The 25083-nt window shown below is 41.5% G+C and overlaps 1 protein-coding gene across 8 annotated transcripts in view; it reads left to right on the forward strand.

Moving 5' to 3' along the window:
* COL12A1 (collagen type XII alpha 1 chain) overlaps positions 1 to 25083 on the forward strand; it is a 151074-nt gene that overhangs the window by 120491 nt on the left and 5500 nt on the right. For all 8 annotated transcript variants that reach the window (XM_048495759.1, XM_048495799.1, XM_048495767.1 and 5 more), the window contains 11 exons: positions 418 to 495; positions 1823 to 1909; positions 3853 to 3906; positions 6171 to 6266; positions 7343 to 7396; positions 10796 to 10849; positions 12571 to 12624; positions 14675 to 14746; positions 23229 to 23264; positions 23373 to 23439; positions 24849 to 25037. In XM_048495759.1, coding sequence (XP_048351716.1) covers positions 418 to 495; positions 1823 to 1909; positions 3853 to 3906; positions 6171 to 6266; positions 7343 to 7396; positions 10796 to 10849; positions 12571 to 12624; positions 14675 to 14746; positions 23229 to 23264; positions 23373 to 23439; positions 24849 to 25037 — 841 coding nt within the window. The remainder of the gene's footprint in view (positions 1 to 417; positions 496 to 1822; positions 1910 to 3852; positions 3907 to 6170; positions 6267 to 7342; positions 7397 to 10795; positions 10850 to 12570; positions 12625 to 14674; positions 14747 to 23228; positions 23265 to 23372; positions 23440 to 24848; positions 25038 to 25083) is intronic.

A 25083-nucleotide genomic window follows, 5' to 3' on the forward strand; every position in this document is an offset into this window, starting at 1 on the left:
CCCTAGCTATGTGCTAAGTACTCATTTACCGACCAAGGAATGGATGGATGGCTGAGTTGACCATGAGCCAGCTGCCAGGATATCTGACCCATAGGGGGCTTGAACTCCTGACCGTGTGAGTGGCAGTGCAAGCACTTAACCACTACACCACGCAGCTCCTTCAATATCTTACAGTAATTTGTACCTAACACAGATAATCTTTCATGCACATTCTCTCACACACACAGATATAGAGTGACATTTATTGCATTAAACATACCTTGTGCATTCTGGTATTGTCCAGTGAGATAGGCTACTAATAGGATTATACTTTGAAGCATTTTTGGTGACCAGGCTGAGACAGAAAAATGGTTTTGCCTATGACTGCCCTGCACAGACATATTATTAATTAAAGTCTTTCTTTTTCTTTTTTCACAGTTTGAAATCCAGAGCTTTGACATTGTGTGCAATGTGGTTTGGACTAGCAGAGATAGATGCTGTGATATTCCTTCCAGGGTAAATATAAAGGAACCATCTTGGCAGCTTTAATTCTAGTCAAATGGAATGCTTTATGTCAACACTTGAGCTCAGTTCTGCCAAGAGGACAATGTGCAATAATAGGTGTAAACGCACTCTGTGCCAAATAACAAATTAAGTATGTGATCATATTCATCATGTTAAGATTTCATGAGGAGAATTGTGGAAACTTTGCCAGAATCATAATATAAATGCTGCTATCTTTTTCAGTATACTAGTCAGACTACACTTAATTGGATTTCTGATTTCTCTTATAACTTTCATTTGCTACTCATTTGCTATCTTTTTTCTTCCCTGAAGAACTGAGATTTACACATATTTTTCCATAATATAGTAAATACTGGCATGGATTCCATCCAGCATTTTCTGCCTACAGAATATTTTTGTCTCCCTCCTGGATCCAAGCCTCAATTACACCCATGTACTTCTTCACAAATTTCATTTTTAAAAAAATAAATAAATAAACTGGAAAGGCACTTTGAGAAGCGATTATAAAGAGCTAGGTTATGAAATAGTAGATGTAGTCAAGTTTTTGACTTTTATTAAACTAACAGGTAAAATTAGCAAGATGAATTTACGCAAATGTGCAGTGTCACAAACATACTGTAAAAGAAAAGCATCAAATAATGAAGGGTTCACTGGTGGTCCAGAAAAGTTGTGTATAGCTAATGAAGTACATATATATTTTCTTAATACAGTTCTACTTCAGGAAGTGGAATGTAAAGAGTGAAAGATCTTGTGACATGTTTTGTTTATAAATTACTAGACAAAAATCTCTTTGAGGAGAAACCACTGCAACGATGAACTTTCTTAGTAGATCATTAGCCACACATAAATTGTACATCAAAAAATTCTGTGTTAAGCTACCGGCTATATAGTTAAAGGTTATACAGTGTTTCAGAGAAACTTTTCACCTCAAATCCAAGCATTAATTTTTCCAGTATTTAATAGCATTTAGCTCCAGAGTCTGTTTCAAATATCTCAGGTAAGTGTCTTAGAAAATGTTCTGAGCATATTTCCTTGACCAATTTCATCATGCTCTTACACAACTAGAATTAAGTAGCAGGGTTTCTATGATAGATCTTATAATTCCCCTGGAGACCTTGGCATCTGGCATCCCTTTTTGGTTGTGAAATGCTGCCCAAACCATTACACACTTGGAAAATGACTGCAGTGGAGCTGAGTTGTATTGGAATTTAATTGCCTTTTCATAGTTAATGTAATTTTTTATGAAATAATTACCAGTGGGATTGCCATTGGTTTCCTTTGAAAAGAAAGTGACAGCAGGTTGTGCTTGAATTTTCAGAGGGATGAAGCAAAATGCCCAGCATTGCCAAATGCTTGCACATGCATGCAAGACAGCGTGGGACCCCCAGGACCCCCAGGACCTGCTGTAAGCAAAGATTAATGTATAGATTAATATATAATGTGATTGATACATAACTGTAAAGAGTGACTCAGATTTAAGAACAGATTCCACAGTTCAGTGAATACAAGCACTAGGGCCAGCTCAAGGCAAGAACCTTTACTGTTGTCCTTGCGCTAGGAACAAATTTGTGCTGGGAACAAATTTGATGTTATACTGGCTATTGATTTTTGGCACTTTCTCTTAGAGTGAAATCTGCCCTTTTGCTGTGCTTTCAGTCTGAATTAGGCCCCTGTCTACCTGTGAATTAAGTTATGAACATAGAGTTCCCAGACCACTCAATTGACAATCCATGCAGGTGATATGTGGACTTTGTAATTCATTAGCCTTTTATTAATTTGGTCAAGAGGTTGAATATGAGACACAAAGCATGTGCTTTATTATGGGGAATTTGGAAGAGGATTGACAAAATGTAGTAATTTTAGTCATGCTGCATAAGAATGAAAAGCCTGGTTTGGCTAAAATACTTTTTCCTAATAGCTTTCCCTACTTACAGCTATATTACAACAAAATGGTTCTGGAAGGTCTTTTTATTTTTTATTTACAAAGGATGATACTGTGGACTAGACATCTGTGTATTGTATGCATTATCTGACTGCTATATTATTGTCCTTTCACACATGGTCTACTTACGTAATACAATTTACTATATAGTTGAACATCATGTCCAATAGTTTTTTTTATTTCAAATTCCTGTTATCTTAGCACAATTACTAGGTTTGCTAGGTAAAGCGGGTAGCAATGACATCACTTCTGGCATCTTGCTGAAGTGCCAGCATCACACCAGGGAACATTTGTAGCACTTGTTTTGGGAAACATGATAGAGCATCCTTCTGGTATAATGCTAGTATTTCCACACTGGAAGTGACATCATGCAGGGATAGGGACCACTTCCCACTTTTCAGCCATATTACTTCTGCCCACCGAATGCCTGAGTGTTATTGACAGAAACAGAAAGCACCAGGAGATTGCCTGCCATTGGTGAGCACCTGGGAACCCTACCAGTTGGATCTCTTAGGAGGGATCACATCCTATTGACTGCATTCATTTACACTGTGTAATCTTCCTTGAAAAAGGTGAACAATAAAGTAAATAAATAAATACTTCCATGTTAATCAGCTGACTGGTGAAATTTACTATACCCGGTGAATAAATCATTCTGATCTAGTTAATGACACTTCTAAGAGGTAGTTTTAAATGGAAAGGAAAATCCTGAATATTGTGAAAGAGGGAGTGTACGCTGATCAGAGAAAAAGCGGAAAAGCAAGAACATTTTTCTTGAAATGGTAGATGTACTTTTTTGGGAGTAGGTGCCATACACAGTCTTTCATGCCTGTTGAGTCTATGCACATATGAATAATTATTTTCTGTACTAAAAATAAAAGAGATTTCAGTATCTGCTTCCAACATTGTGTGTGCTTGTTGGGGAGCATTGCATGCCACTCATGATATCCCTATCCAGTAGGTTTTTTACAGTTGCAGGACCCATGTTTACAGCAATGCTGGTTGTTCTACTGATCGGTCATACTGACTTTTCCAGATGCTATTTAAAGCTGTACAAAAACTTGACTAAATTCTATTATGGATGGGACTACTATCATGGAAAAATAAGCCTGTGCAAAATGGGCAATAATAACTCTAGAATTACAATCAGTCAGTCATAGATGTTTTGTTTGAACAATTAGGCCATTGACTCTGCCATTTCATTTGAGTCTTTGAAAAGGTATGTGTACAGAGTTGTCACCTGGAGGTAGCCCACAACTCTTTGTTTTGGGTTGAGAATGCTTGCATTGTATAGAGTCCACCTCATGGCGGCATGGTAATTGTGACAATGGATACTTTTATGCATGTATAATTTTTAACTTTGCATACTTCATGCCAAAATGATATGTTTGGTGGTTTTGTTTTAGGGAGGCCCAGGTTCTAAGGGCCCAAGAGGAGAAAGTGGTGCAATAGGACCTCCTGTAAGTATTTGCCTATAATATAGTAATAATTTTAGTCTTGCAGTTTGAGCACTAAACCAGTTAATGCATTCTGAACTTTAAAGCGTTTGTATTTTTTATAATTTCTATGTAAGAGTGCTTAGAAATGTAAAAAGTAGATGTGAGAAAACACATTTAGAACTATGCTTGTCAGAAAACTGGAATTGATTGCAGGTCCTGTTGATAGTACAGTAGAACCTCAGTTTTCATTGCCTTTAGTTTTCATCAGTTTCGGTTTTCATCGATTTTTTCAGTGAAAAATTTGTCTCGGTTTTCATCGATTTGCAGTAAGGTGCAAGGGTTTGTGGGTAGTAAAAATCACCAGACAAGGATATACTGGTTGGCAGGAAATCGTATCTTGGCAACTTGTTGTTTAATGACCATATCTTGCCCCATTTCAGACAAATCTTAAAGAGGCGTCAGAAACAGACCTCTTTGGACAGCTTTCTGGTGCAACATTGGTCCACTGGCTCTGAAGCTGGTCCTAGTGTTATTGTTTGTTACTGTTTTCAGCATTAAACACTATGTTTATTCCGCTACCAAAAAATGTGCTTTTGGTGCATGTTTTTTGGAGTGCCTAGAATGTGGATTTAATCTGGATTTACATTGATTCCTCATGCGAAAAAAAGTTTGCCTCGCCGTTTCTCATTAGCCTGGTTTTGGCTTTCTATTAGATTCTTTTTGGACGGATTATCAATCGAAAACCCGGAGGTCTCCATAATTTGTACATGCTAAGCAGCATTACCCTAGGTTTGCCTCTCTTTATCTTGTGAAACATATAGAACAGGGGTCGGAACGCCAGGGTCTTCGAGAGTCGCGACATGCTGCTTTTCTTTGTTCTTGTTCTATGGCTCCTTGGGGACTCCTAGCGGCTAGCTGGCCAGCCGCCAACACGAGGGGGCCAGGGAGAGATGCGTCAAGCCATTCTCCCAGCGTGGCCAACTGGCCGAGCCCTTGGCACAACTGGCTCTGGGCAGTGCCCGGTTGTGCAGAAGGAAGGGAGGGGGAAGACACCACCCTCAGCATGCCGAGGGGCGGGCAGAAAAAGAGAGGTTCCTGGCAGGTCTGCTCCGCGCCCCGGAGCTCTAGCCTAGGGGAGGCGCAGGCAGCAAAGCGTAGGGGTGGGCAGGCTGGCAGGGGGAGACGCCTCGGCCCAGCCTTCGCCCTTCACATGGCAAAGTGCTGTTGCTGCCGCCGCCGCCGGGGCCGGGCTTCTGTGGCACCTCCTCTCTCCTCCACCACCAGCCTCAATCCCTCAGCTACAATTCTGGCGGTACTCCAGATCGAAGAGGGGAGGGGGCCAGAGCAGGGGAGAAGAAGCCCGTACCGAGCAGGCAACCTCCAGCCCCTGTGCACGCGGGCGCCCGGCCGGGAAGGGAAAGAGGCCGGCCGGCACCCGCCAAGCTTCTCCGCAGGTCCCTCTCCCCCCGGGCCGAAGCCCCACTGGCCGCAGCAGGAGGCGCAGGCAGTCCTTATCCCTTTCGCTCAAAGCTCCTTCCCCGCCGACCTCCCAGCAAGGACGGATCGGAAGTGCGCCTCGGGATCACTTGCAGGGGCTCCAAGCCAATGTGGGCTTGAGGAGAGAGAAAGGGAGGTGCCGCGATCTTTGAGAAATCAGCCCGAGGCAATGCTTGCAGGACCCTGCGGGTGCTCTCGGTAGAAGAAGTGTGGAAGAAGTGGTTGGAGCTTGGGTGGGGGGGGCTGACCAAGTCTCCGCCTGGCGCTCGTGCCTTTGTGCCATAGGCTCCTCGGGCCTCTTCGACACGCCTCCAAAGTTCTCCTGACATGCAGCAGCCAAGCTTCTGCACCCTACAGTTCCCCCACCTGTGGCAGCACTGCTCAGCATCCTCACAGCCCAAGCCATGTCTCTCCCCTCGCAAGGGGCCTCGCCACTGATGCGTCCTCGGAACCCAGTCGCTTGTCCCCACCCACTCCCTTGCGGCTCCAAGTGTTTTCTTATCCGTGGAAAATGGGTCCAAATGGCTCTTTGGATCTTAAAGGTTCCCGACCCCTGATATAGAAAAAGCATATCTCTTGTTTCCAGATTTCATTTCTAGCATAAATGAATAAGGTTACGGACATGTAACAGACAGGTTGCCAGTTCTGCTGTTATCAGTCAGTTTGATAATTTCTATGACCATGTGAAAAGCCATCACGTGAATTGAAACTGAAGACATGAATCATATTTAGATACAATTTTGAGATGTCAAAGGCTAACAAATTCGTTTTTATTTTATTCTTTTAAGGGGCCAATGGGATCTCATGGAGATACAGGCCCTCCTGGCCCTCAAGGGCCACCAGGTCCACAAGGGCCAAATGGACTTTCCCTTCCAGGAGAACCTGTGAGTAGACAGTTTATTTACGTGGTGGTTTGCCATTCCTCCCCCATCCATTTAACTTTCAAAAAGTAATCCATCTTTCTCTTTCTGAATTTTCTTAAGTGTCTTAATTGAAGACAGAAAACCAAAAATACATTGTGTTAAGTCCATAATGCCATTAGAAAAATTGTCAAATGATAGCTTTTGCAACTAATTATTATTTATTGTTTACAAAAAAATTTTATCCAGCTTTTCTGCCTTTACAAGGGCAACCAAGGTGTCTAACAATTTAAAAGTTACAGGATAATCATAATATAATACAAATATAAAAACATACATAATTAAAACAACTTTTGAAAGAGTTAAAAAAGCACACTTAAAATACATATGAAACAGTTAAAATACATACAAGATTTAAAAAATTGGTTAGGAAAGAGGCATCATTGAGGGAAAAAATGTCTTCACCCTCTGATGGAAGTGAACCACAGAAGGGGAAAGATGAATCTCCGTGGTGAGAGAATTCCAGAGCTTCTGTGTCATGACCAAGAAGGTCCTTTACTAGGTTGCCATCTACCTAATCCACCAAAAGTCAGGCACTCGAAGCAGAGCCTCCAGAGATGACTGTAGCAATCAGACAGGTTCAACTGTCTCTTCTTCCAATGTAGAAGTCACTTAAGTCAGAGGAAGGCTTCAAACTGTGCTCAGTGGAGTGGTAGGTCAGAGGTAGGATCTACATCATTATCCATTATTGAAGTTCATGATTCTGTTTAAGAATCATCATCAAAACATCACCAACACCATTTTCATATCAGTTAATTTATGAGGCAATTAATGAACATTGCATGTTAAATTTTAGACATATACTTTGCCATCAACAGTGATAACCAAACTGTGGGTGAAGAGACTCATTGTTGCCTTGTTTTTCCTGGTTTGAGTCAAGATCATGGTGTTTCTAGCCAACAGCTGTTTGAATGAACACTAGGCACAAATGACCTCTGTTTGACTGGGTATTTTGATTGGATTGTTACACATCCTTTAAGTGATTGTGCCCACAGCTTTACAGAAATTAAATACTCTTTATTATTTGTTATCAACTGCAGGGCCGTCAAGGGATAAAAGGTGATGCTGGAGAGCCAGGGCTACCAGGCCGATCAGTAAGTCAATTTTTATATTGTGATTATGACACCTGCATTCCAAAGAATTGTCAGCTTGCATGAATGAGTTTTCACATATCAGTTCAGCTGTTTTTGAACATAGAAACTCAACACTTTTTAAAAATTCAACCTTAATATATTTGAAATAAAGTGCAGAGGTGAAAATTCATTTTGTGCATCAGTTGCACATGTCTATAAAATAAGCACAGGCTCCAGGCTTACCTGGAGTCCTGTTTGCTGGCCTGCATTGAGGGCAGGGGTGGCTCTTGCTGGTCTTGAGTTGTATCATGGCTCCAAAGAAGTGGTCGAGAAAGCCTGTGCAGCTGTGTGGGCTCCCCGGTGGTTCATCCCTTTCTATGCTGACTGTCTCCTCCCTGGCCTTTTCCTTTTCTGGCCATCCAATCAGATGCAATCTGATGAAGCTGGATGGCTGGGTCCGGAGCCAGTGGACTGCAACAGAGAGGTTCTCCCTGTAGTCCACTGGCCCTGTATTTATTCAGCTTTGCTGTGCTGCCTGGGGTCAGTTGGCCTCACCCCTTTTTGCACCATGGAGGCAGAAGAGACATGGCAGCAGCAGCAGTAGTTTAAACATATTCCTGGGAGATCTTTGTTCCCTTGGCAATGCTCCATAACGCGGGAAGTATTAAGTTTAGTGTTTCCATCCACACTATGAACATACTTGGCAGCAGCCGCCAATTTTCTGTCCTCTGCTGGTATTGGGAACACCAGCTCTTGGCTCATGTCTAAGGCGATGGCCTTGCAATATCTGGCTTTGTTGCGTGTATGGGGGTTTGCCCCCAAAACCTTGGCCAGGCACCTGGTGGCCGCATCCTTTTTTTTAGCAAGGTACGTAGCTACCTTGTCCTGTGTGCCTCCTTCATAGTCTGCTGGGCAATTGAAGGATGACAGCAGCTCACTCCTTAGCATGCCTGGCCTGGGAAAACACATCACTGTCTCCATAATCCAGGGGCTCCCTAAACTGTGCTGGGCAGAATTTGAAACTATTCTGTTTGAAATTTGCCTTTACTGAGGTTTTTTAAGGACCTCTTAGTGCAGCTAGATTGGTAAATTCTGTCAGAGATTGCTCTGATGTGTGGGATGTAGCTGTGTGCAAGTCAGAAGTTTACTTAGTCGTTAGGTATCTAAGATGGACCAGAAAGGCCAGGGTGCTCATTTAAATCTTTGCATAGCTCCCATGTCTATCTCCTGCTCTGTCCAGGCTGTCTTGACTTTCCTGGCATTACAACCAGACCTCCCAGATCTGCTCTTTATTTACTAAGATGGGTCCCTCCTTACCACATACCAGTTTGCCAGTGTCCTCACAATGGATCTAGCAGTGCTTGGCCTCTCACCAAAAGAGTTTGGGCCCATTTTTTCAGGACTGGAGCCAACACCCCTGCAGCAGGTTTGAGTTTCCCTGCCTCACATATCTAGAACACCAGCAGACGGAAATTCATGGCTTATAAGGTGTGCATCCACCTGTGACATGGCATTCTATTTTTTTTAAAGAATTCCATTCATCTGCAGTAGTGGGTCTTGATGTGGGCACAGCATTGTGCACTGACTGGGAGTTTATGCTGCATCTATTGGCTTGGGTAGGCACATGGAGATGAATACATGTGCATCTCCTGGCATGCAAAATATGAACTGGGATGCGCTGGTGCCCACAGTTCTACAGGAAGCACAATGGCATGGGCCTCCAGATACCCTAATGCAGTGATGGCGAACCTTTTTGAGATCAAGTGCCCAAATTGCAACCCAAACCCCACTTATTTATCGCAATGTGCCAACCCAGCAATTTAACCTGAATGCTGAGGTTGGCTCCCTCTTCCTCTGCCCCACCTGCTTGAGCAGGGACCAGCCTGCTCTCGCCTCCAGCAAGTCCTACGCGCACCGCTCTATGCCTCTCAAGCATCTCTGCCTCCTCTGCACCACCTGCCCCCCTTGGGCAGCAACCACCCAGAGCACAGGCACCAGGCTCGCCAGCTAAGTCCTCCCTGCTCACCGCAGTGCGTCCATGTCGTGGTCAGTGCCCCAGGCCCGCCTAGATATGTGTATATGGGCAGGATGTTTTTCTGCCCCCACATAACGAACTCTGTGTGTGCGTGCCCACAGAGAGGGCTCTGAGTGCCACCTCTGGCACCCGTGCCATAGGTTTGCCACCACTGCCCTAATGATTCAGAACAACTTTGGCATGTGAAAAGGCAAGGACCTGACTCAAGTGGCAACAGCAGATTTGCGCTCTGTGTCTACCAGGTTTCCTGGCATCATCATCATCTTCTGGTCTGACCGGCTGGATAGGCATTCTTGGTTGGGAGCAGCTTGCCCAGAGAAGGTGGATGAGGCAAGGTGAAAGGTCACAAATGCTTTTGGCAAAGTGGTTGTGACACTTAGTTGACTCATGATCCATGACCTAGACATTTCATTTCGTCTGGAGATGCTGTTTCACTAGGACAACATCCACCTTTCACCTTGGGGTAAAGACACTTGGCTACACAGCATCCAATATAGGATTGGCTGCAACTGTAAATGCTTTGGCAAGAGTTGGGCAGATCATGCATGGTCCCCACCCAGTCTTGTGCTGGTGTCTGCAGGAGGCTGTATGCACTTCGGTGAAAAAGCTTCCCTGGGTACATCTTTTCTCCACTTTTGGGGATCCCATTAAGGCATTTGGAGAGGAGGACTTGCAGGGGACATGTCTAGTTCAGGGGCTGTCAGGGCAGCCTCTCACCAAGTGGTAGGGGGATCATGCAGTGGCCTAAACCCAGGTGGAATCCCATATACTGCTGTTCCATGTTTCTTATGAGCAGACAGGCTGGGAGTAGGAGGGCTGCACAGCAGAAAGGTCAGCTGAGGTCATAGATCCTGTTCCTATGCTACGCCAAGGCTCTGTCAGCTGTGACCAATAAAAACTGTGCTCATTTACATCCTGGTCATTTGCATGCTGGTTCTGAGTTTCATTCCCCCCCTTCCCCCTTTGGCGCTGACTCAAGTGGCAACCGCAAGTGGCATTTCTGAGTTGGAAATGTGCAAGTCATCGAAAGGAAAAGAAGTTGGTTAACGTTAGACATGTCAGCCAGTTACTAATAAATGAAATCTGGCATGTGGACTTCAGAAACAGATCTTTTATAATTAATATTTGCAAGTCATCTCTGAAAGAAGATCTATAACATGATAATTTTTTAAAATGTGGGGACAAGAATACAACTGAAGTGAAAGATAGAGTGCATTTTGTGTTTGCGCGCTTGTTTGTATCAGGGTTTCTTTGCATGTTATGTCTGCTGCCAAAAATCAATTTCACAGTAACTTATGAGTTTAGAATATGTATGAATATGTCATCACAAGGGTTCTATTGCAAGGCTGAAGGATTCTCTGATTATTTTTTATTGTTTTTCCTAGGGATCTCCAGGATTATCTGGGCCCCCTGGCCCAATGGGACCCCCAGGTGACAGGGTAAGCATTTCTATTTTATAAGAGATGAGAGGTCTTTATAGCCATTGGCTATATGGGTGAGTGATAGATCTTATTTTCACCACACCCAATAATTTTCCTGCTTAGAAAAGGTATCCATGTAAGAAATTATATGTGAAAATAGATCCCTTCACATGTAATTTCTTGCATAAATATATTTTCTAAATAGAAAAATTGATCACATGTAAAGTGAGACATCTTAATTGGTGGTGGAATCCTGCTTCATGTGTTTCTAGCATAGTAGGTGTGTGTATATACATCACACTTTATGGGCACATGTGACATGTAGCGCATGCACAGTTTTTCTACAGGGAAATGATGTCCAACAGAGCGTTCTACAAGGGGTGGCCATATATCAGGGTAAATGAAACCAAAATGTGGCTTAAGAAACCATATGCTCAAGTGGAATAAACTAAGAGGTAGTGAGGCATATTGGCCAAACAACTGACTGATCAACTGATAGTTGTTTTGAGTCTTACTTCTGCCACAAACTAACCTCAGGTAGCCACTTGCCTCCATTCCTTGTTTGCAATGACTATAGCCTGTGCTGACATTTCATTTTATTTTATGATTTTACATTTTATGTTTTTATTACTATTGATTGTTTCCTGATTGCTTACTAGACCTATATGACAATCATTAAGTGCTGTATCTTATGATTCTTGACAAATGTATTTTCTTTTATGTACACTGAGAGCATATGCACCGGAGACAAATTCCTTGTGTGTCCAATCACACTTGGCCAATAAAGATTCTATTCTATTCTATTCTATTCAATGTAGGGATGCTAACACCTGTTTTACAAGGTTGTGTTAAGGATTACAAGAAGGCAGTGGAGTGAAGTGCTTTGAACACTATAAAGCATATAATGATAAGCATTATATCATGTGTGTTTGGGTGTGAATGTGAACATGTGGGGTATCACAATTTTTAATGAATTACCTCACTTAAATGCTTAAGCTTTGGCGGTGACAACAATTGACTCTATGTAAATTATCAAGCTGTCCATAACCTATCAATGCCAAGGCTCTGATTGAATTGAGAATCCATGCAGATTTGGAACTAGGATAGAAAGTTAATTTTTTGGAGGAAAAAAAATAGCTTAGTACTATACTATCAACTAAATTACATAGTGGTTTACATACTAGAGTTGGGATTAATAAAGAATTAATAAGAACAAGTTAGTTAAAGAGCAACTGTTAATTAAAGAACAACTTTCGCCTGGCTGTTACCCAGTGGTGAACGTAATACTTCAAGAATTCCATTGAACAAACAAATCAGATTACTTTGGGATGTAGAAATCAAAGAATAGGTGACAATTTTCAGCTTAATGCAACTCTTCATTTTTTCTTCTAACTGTAGAAAAAGACTCTTAGCACTGAAGCTATCTGAGAAGATGAAAACACTAGGGTTAGCTTCCTTGCTAAATGTTAATGCTACATTTATGTATGCTTTCTGATTGGAAATATGATGTAATTTAATGAGGTTTTCTTAAGTTACTTGGGTGAGCTTCAGCAGTGACATGACTTCTCAGACTGAGTAGCACCTTGGTATATGCTCAGTGAAATAAATAAGATAGCACAAGGGTTTGAAATAATCCATTATTAGTTATAAATAACTAATAGTGAATATCTTGAACTAATGGCCATATAACTGATTTGTCTTTTTCATTTTTAATCTGTGAGTCTTCATTTTTCAAATAGGGCTTCACTGGAAAAGATGGTCCAGCAGGACCAAGAGGTCCCCCTGGACCAACAGTAAGTATTAATTTTAAATGTAACTGTTCAAATGTAAATTTGGAAGATTTTATTTTGTCAGATTTTGTATTTGTCGACTGGAACAATGTAGCAAAATGTCAAGCAACTGTTTTCCACACTTACCCACTGCACATCTTAAACTACCACAAGAACAGCTTATATAGACAGCTGTTTAATTTTGTGTATCATGCAATGTCTCTTTATCTTATCTTTTTGTCAAGTCAGTCAGACCAACTATACAGACTGTTGATTTTCCCAGTGCATTCTAAGTCATGTCCCTGTAAATGTTGCAAAATAGGGAGAAACTTTGATGACTACACATGGTTAAACTGAAGATGTTTTTGAAATCTGCCTGCAGCTAATGTGGTCTGCACATGTTCATTATGCTGGAAAACAGTCAAGAGGAAACCATTTCGAGTACAGTTAAGCTTTGAGAATACTAGAAGCTTCATGATGGTTTATGAGGCTTGAAAACTTCTCTTATGGAATTTGTGCCTTTGATGTGATGAGGAAGATGTGAATGTTGAGAAGTGTTGCATTTTGTGGCAGACTGGAAAATACATTCTCAAAAGAAAAGTTCCTGGTTTCTGGGGTGTAGTTCTTAACAAAAAAGAAATAACTAAATAAACCACTAAAAATGAGTTGCTCTGAAGCTGGTGTTTAATCTCCCTATATAAAATTCCACACAATTAAGTCTGCCTGTCTGTATGTTTGTCTGCTCTCTTGTCATCAACCATTTATTCAAGTGGAAATAATGCTGAGTGGAAGCTGAGAGGAGCGAGAATTGTGTAGTCTTTAAAATGGAATAAACCACATTCTCCCTTTGCCAGTTTCTTTTAGAAACTGCAGTGACTGCTAGGCTGCCTGAGTTTGGAGCATTTAGCTCCTTGGTGACCTGAAGCTGCCCTCTTACTATATGTCTTTGATGATCAGAAACTTCTCTGCTGTCTTAAGTGGAGGAATATGCTGCTATTTCAAAAGTTGCCTATCAACAATGTGACTTGAAACTCATGCCAACTTACTCACATCTGCTGGAACCTCTAGCCAGTTAGTTTGTCCAGAAAGCATAAAGCACAGGTGTCAAACTTGCAGCCCTCCAGATGTTCATGAACTACAATTCCCATCAGCCCTTGCCAGTATAGCCAATGGTCATGTTGAGAGGGACTGATGGGAACTGTAGTTCATGAACATCTGGAGGGCCGTGAGTTTGACAGCCCTGGCATAAAGGAAATTTATTAGTCATATTGCCAAGTGCAACTATGTCACCTTTACTTGTGAATGCATAGAAAATAAAACCCTGGTTCCAAATATAGTTAGAAAACCCAAGATATAGCAACTTTGCTGTAGCTAAACAGTGCCTAGATGCCATATATAGCTTTTTTGTGTTCCACAGTGAAAGAAAGCAGGATATTAATAAAATAAGTGAAAGCAGAAAATTGAGAGGCTCATGGTATATGTTGCAAGGAACGTGAAAATGTAAATAAATGAAAGTGGATAGCAGGGAGAATTTGCAGATGCATTCCTTTACAGTGCCCCCCCACTGCTCCTGCTTTGGCACTGGTACAACAGAGCTCCTCATATTGAGGGGCCTGCCGTCCCCCCCTTCTTGGGGTGGGTTTTTAAATTGAGCCTGGACGCCTCTTGTTTAATTTGCTAATTGTTAGCCGCTGATTTTATGTATTTTAAGATGTTTTATTGACGGAGCCTATGTTTGTATTTTACCGGATTTGCTCCTGCTTATTGTTTATATATTAAGTTGTTCACCGCCCGGAGCCCTTTGGGGATCGGGCGGTATAGAAATTGAATAAATAATAATAATAATAATAATAATAATAATAATAATAATAATAATAATAATACACTGTTTGCAATGCTGCCCTAAGCAGAATTACCACCCTTCTAAGCCCATCAGTCTCAGTAGTCCTAGGTTGGTGTCATTCTGCCTAGGGAAGCACAGCTAGTGATAATTTCTGAGCATATTTACCCAATCACATTTCAGATTGTTAGCATGCTCCTTCTTAACATTCCTTTTCAATGTTCCTCTCCACAGGGTGCCCCAGGAGTGCCTGGAGTAGCTGGCCCAACTGGAAAACCAGGGAAACCCGGAGATCGTGGATCACCAGTAAGACGAACAATAACTGTCATTTCCCTTTATCTGTTGTGAAAGATGTTCTTAAAAGTTCAGACATTTCTCAGTTTGGCTTCAGATACAATAGCTATCATGAGAGCCAGTTAATATTTTGGAATTAATAGATTCTCATTTTAAACATTATTTTAAAACTGATGTACCAATCTCAATCTTAAGCTCTATATTAGAGGGTTTTTTTCAGTTTAAGTGTCAGGCCTGGAAACCGCATTTGCAATTCAGCTGGGTAAGTGGAATTACTGGCATTTTTTAAAGTACAGTCACATACAATATGCTGCCTAAGGTGGAATTTTTTTACAAACAGTATCACAAGAACATTGGTTTGAAAATGTTTGAATCTAACAATATAACCTCAATGTTATGTTGTGGGTTTTGCTCAGAGTATTTCATCTGAAACCAACTTAGGGAAAAGGCGATGTGGTGTGCCAGTAGCAATTGCCGGAGCCACTCTGTCTGATGTAGCCAAGACTGCTGTGAGAAAGCACTTGGTATTGAAGGATGCAACAGTCATTCTCACTTCTTTAGACAGTGTGGAAAACACATATGCTTTATCAGAGGCGGAACGAGGGGAAACTGCGCCCAGGGCGCGCGTGCTGCGTCACCCGCCCCGCCATGGAATGCCCCTGCCACGGCCCAACCACTCCTCTGCCACGGCTCTGCCTGGGGCATCGCGCCCCCCCGCCCCGTGGGCACTATGCCACTGTGCTTTGTTTCATTCTCTTTGCTTGTATCAGTATTCTTGAAGCCATAAAGGATGGTTTTGAAAAGGACAGATAGGCATTGAGCAGTGTCCTCATTCATGACCTATCAATTTCAGTGGCTAACTTTGTCAGAATTGAGCTCTCATTTAATTGTATAGAGAAAAGCAGGATCATTTGCTAATGTTGGTACATCAGATTTCTGTTAAACAGTATGGGAGCAGGGACTGGGTAGAAAAAAGTGCTGTCTGTTCTACTGTTAGGGCTCTTTGCACACCAATCATTTTACAGTCAAGTTTTTGTTTTGCCTTTTTTCTGTTCCATTTCTATTTAGGATTAATCTATGTACCATTTTCAGCATATACTATAATTGAATTCAATTGTCCCAAATCCCCACTGGTCTAACATCACATTTACTGTTTTTCCAGTGCTCAGACAAAGTCTCAGCAGGAACTCTGGCATACATTCTTTGCAGATGTGTTTTCAGACTCATACAGCAGATGTGATTTCAACACCTATATTTATGCTGTCATGAAGTGCCAAAGGGGCAACTCAAGGCCATATGTGTGACTGGTCAGCCAAATGTAGACTGCAGAGTTCTAAAGGTCATCCAAGCCTTTTTTATTTAGATGTGTGGCCCAGTTCCAAAACAGTGTTCTTTATGTCTTTTATGCTGTAATTTTATCACCCATTTATCTTTCTTAGCACCAGTCATACAAAGATCCATATCATATAATAAAATCCAGGCAAGAGAGGGAATGATCTCACAATCGGTGATGTTATATGATATTATTGCAGCCTCAACATCCTTGCAAGAATCCTAGGTAATCACAGAAAGTAATGTCCATAAGGTTGTGCCCATGGCAACTGGATCTTTCCCAGAGGTCCCATGACATCCCCAAAATGCTGTTGGGGGAGTCTTACGTACAAAACAGCATGACACAGTGAGTAGAGGGAATCACACTAAATCATTTCAGGGCAATTTCTTTCTCACAGCAACCTCTACCCTTCAGTATCCCATGGTATTCAAAGTCAGCTGGCCCATCATGCTCTAATTTAGGGAAGGCTGGAATACTGTCTGATCATTCCAAATTGCTATTAAACAATCTTAAGTGAAAAAGGATTAAAAGAACCATTGGCTCAGGAGTTTTTTTTAAAAAAAATTGAGTTTAGGTGTACACAGTGAGAAAAAGCAGAATTACATGAATCTAATCTGCTATATGGAAGCTTAAAAGACTTGGAAAGTTGCAATGGTAATTTGTTAATAGTCATTCTCCAAGAAATAGTTCTTTAGAAGACTAATTAACTCAATAAGAAGGAAAGCACTAAGCAAACAATGCTGTCAAGTATTTGGGATAAACAAGGACAGATCATCCATCTACACTTTGTAGACACCACTGTCAATGAAGTAGTCCTCCCAGCGACTCCCAGTCTTTACCTCTGGAACTGTTTCTCACATATGGTGAACATTATTTCTGCAAAGTAAATGCTGCCTCAGGCTAAAATAACTTTGAAAATCATATTCAGTGTGAGGCTTATTGCCAGATGAGGAAGAAGATCCAGTTGTGTGGCAGCTTTGTGAAGGCAATTCTTCCTAAGTAGTGTAGTGTCCTTTTTCATGCATTTTTGTATCAAACCAGGAGATTTACAAAATAAACCCTTAGGAAAGTTATTCTTCATCATCACGGTCTTTGGGCAGTCCTGCATGGGACTGTGCAGGTTCAGGGCTGCCATGGAGAAGGACTTTCCAAAGCTTTCTAAAAGATTAATTGAACAAGGAGTGCTCCCCCCCATCCAGTAGCCGTGCCCCTAATTAAGTGCATCTGTGACATTGTGCAAACAATATGGGCCAAGCCTTCTTCAATACCAGCAAGGCATCCCTCAGTAACATCTGCAGAGCTACAATCTGGGATACTCCCTCAATGTTTGTCAAATGTTACTGGAATTCATTACATGGATTCCAGGAGTGAGGTGGCTGTGGTTAAAGCAACACTTCAGCCACTCTTTCGCTAACCAGCTCATGCTCACCAGCATGGTGTAGTAGTTAAGAGTGGTAGGCTCTAATGTGGAGAACCAGGTTTGATTCCCCACTTCCTTACATGAGCAGTGGATTCTTATCTGGTGAACTGAATTTGTTTCCCCACTCCTGCATATGAAGTCTTCTGGGTGACCTTGGACTAGTCACAGTTCTTTCAGAACTCTATCTCACCTACCTCACAAGTGTCTTTTGTGGGGAGAGGAAGGGAAGGAATTTGTAAGCCAAGTTGAGACTCCTTATAGGAGAGAAAAGCAGGGTATAAATCCAAAGTTCTCTTCTTGTTAAGCGAGCTTTCAGCGACATAGCTAGGAAAAATGGAGCCCAGGACAAAATCTGAGTTTTCCGCCCCCCCTGCCCCTGTCCCCCCCCCCCCCCGTATGGGCAGCCACCCTCCCCCACCGTGACCAAACAAAGTTTTTTGAACTTCATCTCAAAGTCACCATCACGTTATAGAACATGTCCCAACCCACATATCTGGGTAAAAGCCAGATCCAGATGATTTTAAACAGATCCTCATGAATTCATATGCTTTTTGCATTGGAATGAAATGAAACCACCATGAAACTATAGAACATGTCTTAGTCTACAGGCAGCACCAAAACAATCACGCATCCCCGCTCTGTGGTTCCGCAGTGGCACAAAAACCTGCATGAAAAACACAGATCCTCATGATTTTTGCACTGTCATCCCAAAATCACCAGCACAGCACAACTCCAGCCATTAGCCACATGTCTGAACAATCACACATCCCACGCCTCATAGTGCCGCAGTGGTGCAAAAACCTGCTTGAAAAACATGGATCCTCATGAATCCTCATGATTTTTCTACTTCGTCACCCAAAAATCACCTGCACATCACAGCTCATACCCCTAGACACATGTCTGAACACAACTATCACACATCCCATGCGTCGTGGCACCGCAGTGGCGCAACAACCTGCTTGGATCCTCATGGATCCTCATGATTTTTACACCAAGTCTCCCCAGAATCACCAGCACATCACAGCTGTAGCCCCTGGCCACATGTCTGAACACAATGATCATGCATCCCCTGCTCCATGTTGCCGCAGTGGCGCAAAAACCTGCTTGGAAAATACAGATCCTGATGGATCCTTATGATTTTTGCACTAAGACCCCCCCCCCCCCAAATCAGCATCAAATCATAGCCCAAGCCCCTGGCCACATGTCTGAGCACAGCAGTCACGCATCCCAGGGGTGAGGGTAGCATGGGGTGGATGGAGGGTGGCTAGGGGTGGGGGAGATGTGGGGGGAGGGAAGTCCTCTGCTGGGCCCACATGGACCCAGCCCGTGCCACCCCCCCACTTACTTTAGGTGGTGCGGCACCTGTGTCGGGCAGCCTGTGGGGCCGAGGGATGCCAGACGGTGGTGTTGCCAGGCTGCTCCTTCAGAAGCAGTCTGGCTGGGCTGGGCTGAGGGGGGAAGGAGGAAGAGGCGTGTGGGGGCAATTATCTGCCCCCACGTGACCCAACGGTGGCCAGCCTGGGGCATTTGTCCCACCCTGCCCCGTTATAGCTATACTTCTGCGAGCTTGCTAATTTTTCATGTGGAACTGCACAGAAACCATGACAATGAAAAAAGTGTTGCACTTACTTGCAACTGTTATTCATTGAGTGGTCTTCTATACAGGCACACAACCCTCCCTCCTTTACCCACTTTGGGCTGTCTTTCTTCACACTTCATGCTTCTCCATGGCAGAAAACTGAGAATGAACGCTGTCCCCACCCCATTCTATGTTGCTTTGGGCAGGAAACACCAGTACAAGAAGGAGGAGAGGAATGCTCTTTGTTCAATGACTCTTCTAGAAAGCTATGAAAAGTCCATCTGTGCAGCAGGCCTATGTGTGCCAGCACAGAAGACCACTTGAACAAGTGTTACAGATAAAGTGCAACACTTTCCCCCCTTAACAGAATACTTGATAATCCTGGAATATATCTTGTTGAAAGCTCCTGTTTCTTTTGAATGCATTCTGGTTTGACTCTGATTTCATATCCTTCATTAAATGACTTTAAAAAAATGATTTGAGGTAGCAAAACTCCATACCTATACAAGGAAAAGAATCCATTTCCTTTGGATAAATTACAGTGCAATTAAAGTCAGTGGCAAACCACTCCGTAAACGTAGTCTGCCTAGTAAACATAGTGATGTGACATCACCACATGGGTCAGTGATGACCCTTTACCTTTTAAAATCAGTGGGCTTAGTTACAACTCTGCTTAGGCTTGCACTGTTAAAGAATTTGTCCATTGCCACGGTCATATGATTCTTTGTCTCTGGCACTTCTATGTAAATATCAGAAATGCTAATTTTTAGGCCCTTTATTAAGTGAAGTTATGTCATTTCAGTAGTTTCTTAGAGCTATTTAATCAAAAGTCTGTGAGTACATAGTTCCCCTATTTTCAATAAGAACTTCTGACTGACAACTAGTCTGTTGTTAAGATGCCATCATGAAAATAGATATGCTTCCTGAGCCATATATAGACAACTAAGCTTTTGCACATGGGATTTTAACCTGGATCAAGCCTGAGTTTTGTGCATCTAAAACTAACACTGGCATAACTGTTTCACTTCTTTAAGTGTTCTTGATCTCATTTGGAATCTAGCATACCATTTAATTTTATCCAGTTCATTTCTGGTACTGATGGAATAAATTATTATAATATATGTTACTGAGGTAGTTTGAAAGTTCATTGAAACTTGTCTGGGGCGGGGGGGAGGACTACTCACTGCCAAATTTGGTGATTGTTTTTTTCTTTACTAATGAAAGAGTTTTAAAAATGACAGAAGAATTACTACAAAGCTTCTCAGTTCTGGGAGTTTACCAATAAAAATATGTGATTTTATAGGAATTTCTTTTTATCACATCCAAAACATTATCAATATCAATTGCAAAATATGAAGTCTTTTCAGAAGGTAGTAGGAAGGGAATATTAATGAAACTTAGAAGTGGTGGTCCTGATCTTAATAAAATTGATAAGTTAACATTATATTGCTTTTAGAGTCAACAGATGATGCCAATAATTTTTATTCCGTACCAGAGAATTGGAATATTATGAGCAATGCATTAGAATTATATTGCAATGCATCCAAAACATACTTGGCTCTAGACATATATTAAATATACATTTATTTATATGCCACTTCTTCAGAGATCTGCATGAGGTGACTCTCAAATAAAACAAAATAAAATCCTAGAAATAAAAAAACCCAAACCCCAAACCATTCAAACCCCAAATGATGAAACGTCCAGAAGATAAAAATGCATGGAAATCCAAAACATAGCATATTATGGAAATAGTGGTAGAATTGCTTATTAGAGTAAGTTTCTGGTTGTCTGGTAATGGCTCAGTAGTTCAGACAACCTTTTGAACTGATTTGAAATGGGGAAATTTTTCATGTTGCCTACCAACAAAACTGAATAATAAATCTATCATTGTGTGATCATGGTCTTGTCATCTTGAAAATCTCCAACATTCAGATTAAATATGTTAATGAAGTTTCACCAGGGAAATATGTCAGAATCTTTCTTGGCTCTCCATTTGTTAATGGAAGAATGTAAACAATGAAGCTAAATTCTCAAAATGTTGTTTATAGAGATATACATGTTAATTTATGTTTAGGTTACATTTACAGACTGGATTATGTGTGTATATTTCTGGAACATTGTTTTTGAGAGTCTTCATAGCACGAGGTACATATTAAGTGCATAGCAGTTCACAGTCAATTTGAAATTGCCTGACTCCTTCCTTAGTAGTGTGTTTAAAAAGCAACTAATGTGCTGACCTGGATAGCCCAGACTAGCCATCGTGTCAGATCTTGAAAGGTGGGCAGGGTTGGTCCCAGTTAGTATTTTGAAGGGAGGCCACCAAGGAATACCAAAGTCGTGATGTGGAGGCAGGCAATGGTGAACCACCTTTGAACAGCTCTTGCCTTAAAAACTCTACGGGGTTTTTCTACATCAGTGCAATCCTAAACAGAGGCACTATTCTAAATCCACTGAAATCCACATCGCTAGACTGGAGCAACTTTGCATAGAATTGCAATCAAAGGCTGCATATTTTGACATGAAAATAGTTGCCTTAGGGAGCTATCCTAAACAGGTTTATCTGAAGTGTCATTTTATTCATTTGGGCTTCTTCCCAGGAAGATGTTCACAGCTCCAGTAACTCATTAACAAATTTTAGCACCAGATAGTTACATTACTAGTACTGCACTTAAATGCTTTAATATAAATACTAAATAATTATTAACTGGCATCTTTTTAAACATATAAAAGCTTAAAGTAAAAACCGAGATGTTTTGTATCTGCCCTTCCCCCTCACTGCAGTAAATCATAAGGAGAACAAGAATATCTATCTCCTTAATAGGGTTGACTCAGGCTAGCTTGACCTCATCTGATCTCAGAAGCTAAGTAGGGTCAGTCTTGGCTAGTACTTGGATAGAAGACCACCAAGGAATAGTAAGGTCACTATGTAGAGGAAGGCAATGGCAAGCCACCTCTATTAGTGTTTTGCCATGAAAACCATACTGGATTGCCATAAATTGGTTGCAATTTGATTGCACTTTATGTACACAATAGGTATCTTTACATACAAAATAGGTATTATTTTGGTATCTTTAAATGGTTACTATTACAGACTCCAGAAAATGAAAAATGTTTATGTGGAGACAAACGATTGATCTTTCAAGATCAGTATTGCCTACTCTGGTAGCAGTGGTTCTCCATGGCCTCAGGCATTGAAAAGTGTTTCCCAACTGCTCCTGAGATGCTTGAACTGAAGATACCAAATATCTAGAGTTGCTAAATCCATCTTGAGAAACTCCTGGAGATTTCTTGGTGGTACCTGGGGAGGGCAGAATTTGAAGAGAAGAGAGTTCAGGGGAGACATGGTATCATAGAGTCCACCTTCCAAAGCAGCCATTTCCTCCATCGGAACTGATCTCTGTTGGCTGGAGATCAGTTGTAATTCCAGGAGAACTCCAGGGCACACCTGGTGGTAGGTAATCCTACAGGTACTAAGCATGGACTTGGACTTTCTCCATGCCAAGCACATGCTTTCCCAAACAAATATCACGTTTACAGTTTTAATACCCCAAAGAGGAAAGTAAGAATTCAAATAAAGCTGTACAAATTAAAAAAATTCTATACTGTTTCGTATTAAGACATGAACAGCTACTATGACTAGATATTCTGAGGCATCTGGAAAGATTTGGGAGATCTATGAAAATAAAATGTGAACAAGCCAGTGAAAATTGATCATCAGAATGAGGCTGGGGTATGGGTGAACCCATCCAATTCTCGATCTAGGGTCACTAAACTCCAGGTGGGGCCTGAAATCCCCTGGAATTACAACTGATATCCAGTCTACAGAGATCAGTTCCCCTGGAGAAAATGGCCATTTTAAAAGATGGATCTATTTATAGAAAATTTGCCAACCCAGAGGTCTCAGACTGCCTGCCACTCACAGGGTTTAATGTTATACATCTATTTCTTTCTAGGCCTTTCCATTTTCACTTAAGTTTCAGTGTGTGCCATGGTCACTGGTTTAAGTTTTAGATCTTCTCACAAGCACATTTTAAACCAAATGTTCTCCCAGTGGACACTCTTGTACGAATGCTAATTATTGCTTTTTATCACTTTTTTACTTTGATTATTTGCATGATATTATCCTGTGATGCGTACTGATAACTTACATTTATTACAGGGCCCAGCTGGATTGAAGGGTGAAAAAGGTGACCGAGTAAGTGTAACCTTAACTGTTAGTTCATTCATATTTTTTCTAATGTATTAAATTAAATAAAAAAGGAATAGCTCATGTTCTAACACAAGCCTTGCTTTAATTATCAAGGGAGACATTGCTTCTCAGAATTTGATGCGAGCTGTTGCAAGGCAAGTCTGCGAACAACTGATAAACGGTAAATAGATCTATGTATACATTGATATATATTTAAATCTTGCTTTCACTTGTGAGGCTCAATTTTGAAATTTAAGTAAAGTCACAGGAGATGAATCATCATCAAATTGGGTAGTGGTGCCTGCTTGGTCAAAGCCAAGTGATCAAAAACCAGGAAAGCAGTGTGTAGAAGCTAGGATGCAGCTATGGAGATGCAGATAAGGAAGGACAAGTAGCAGAATCAGGAATTTTCAAATGGCAATTCATAGATCTCCAGATACTGGTGATATAAAAATGCAAAGGAGTCATGGGAATAGATGAGGAAAGGCTTGGCAAAAATTCAGGGAGCCTGTACAGCTTTTGGCCTAGTCAGTCAGACAAATAGGTTGTCCATTAGTAGGAGGGATTTTTGTGGTGGTGGGATTAGCTGCAGTTTATCTATAAAAAGCAACTGGTGGTGCTGAAATCTAATTTGGTGGTTTCCATTTTTCATGAATGCTGTTCTGGCTGCAAAGTATAAGATATTTAGTGTCATGCCTATGCTGACCTTTGCGCCAGGAACTGTAAATACGGCCAGGGAACAAAGTAGCTGCAACAGTGGGAGAATCAGAGCTATGCAGTCAGCATGTCCCATTATACTATAACTAGAGGAGGACCTGCAAGAATTTGTAAAAAATTGAAAAATTTTCCTGCCTATTCTCTTGGTCCATCTGTATATGCTGGCTCCAGTTCAGCCCTCACCCTGTGGTTCTCTCCATGTTTAGTCTTCCTAGTTGTTCTGACTTCTGTCACCCAGCCATAAGCTTTCTCGCGTTTACTGTTTTCAGCTCACTCCCCGTTCAAATCCTGCTTTTCCTTGGCCTACCTACCCTATCCCTGGATTTCCCCCATCAATCCCTTTCCCCACTTCTGCTTCTCTTCATAAACTTGCTTGTGTTGTCAAGTGCCATTTTGAGTTGCTGTAGAGTTTTTCTTGATTATTGCCTTTGGGGTTTTTTTTACATTTTCCTGCAAACCCATTCTGTTTTGGATTTGTACATTTTTATCAGTTAAAAATCAAAAAACAATGATGCTTGAGGGAATTTATTTATTGTTTATTCATCCCTATGCGCTTATAGAAGGAAAAGGATACAGCCTTTGATGCTATATACCCCCATGAAGCTCATGTGAGACATACAGGGTTTTGCTTTTCCTTTGTTTTACTTGCCACAGCTCACAATTTTTTTCATATTTTTTTTCATTATTTTTCTACAATGGCATTTCCTTTTTTCCTTTTGATTTAGTACAATAGTTTTTACTATTTATTCATCATAACCTAGGATAGTGTCCCAAGTAACCAAGGTTGGAAGGGATTTGTGTATTTTGCATGATTCCATGTGTGTTTTGTATGATTTTTGAGTACTTTGAATAATTTGTTTTATTTTTCCAAAGGTCAAATGACCAGATTTAACCAAATGTTAAACCAAATCCCCAACGATTACTATTCGAACCGCAACCAGCCTGGACCTCCAGGAGTGCCAGGCCCACCTGGACCTGCTGGGGGGGTCGGAGAACCTGGAGCTGCAGGCAGACCAGGATTTCCAGGTGCACCTGGGCTTCAGGGACCACCTGGAGAGAGAGGTGGGTAGTTTTTTTAAAAAAATATTACAGCTCAATTCAGAACAGT

The sequence above is a fragment of the Sphaerodactylus townsendi genome, linkage group LG01 (assembly GCF_021028975.2).
Source record: "Sphaerodactylus townsendi isolate TG3544 linkage group LG01, MPM_Stown_v2.3, whole genome shotgun sequence".
In the NCBI taxonomy this organism is placed as follows: Eukaryota; Metazoa; Chordata; class Lepidosauria; order Squamata; family Sphaerodactylidae; genus Sphaerodactylus; species Sphaerodactylus townsendi.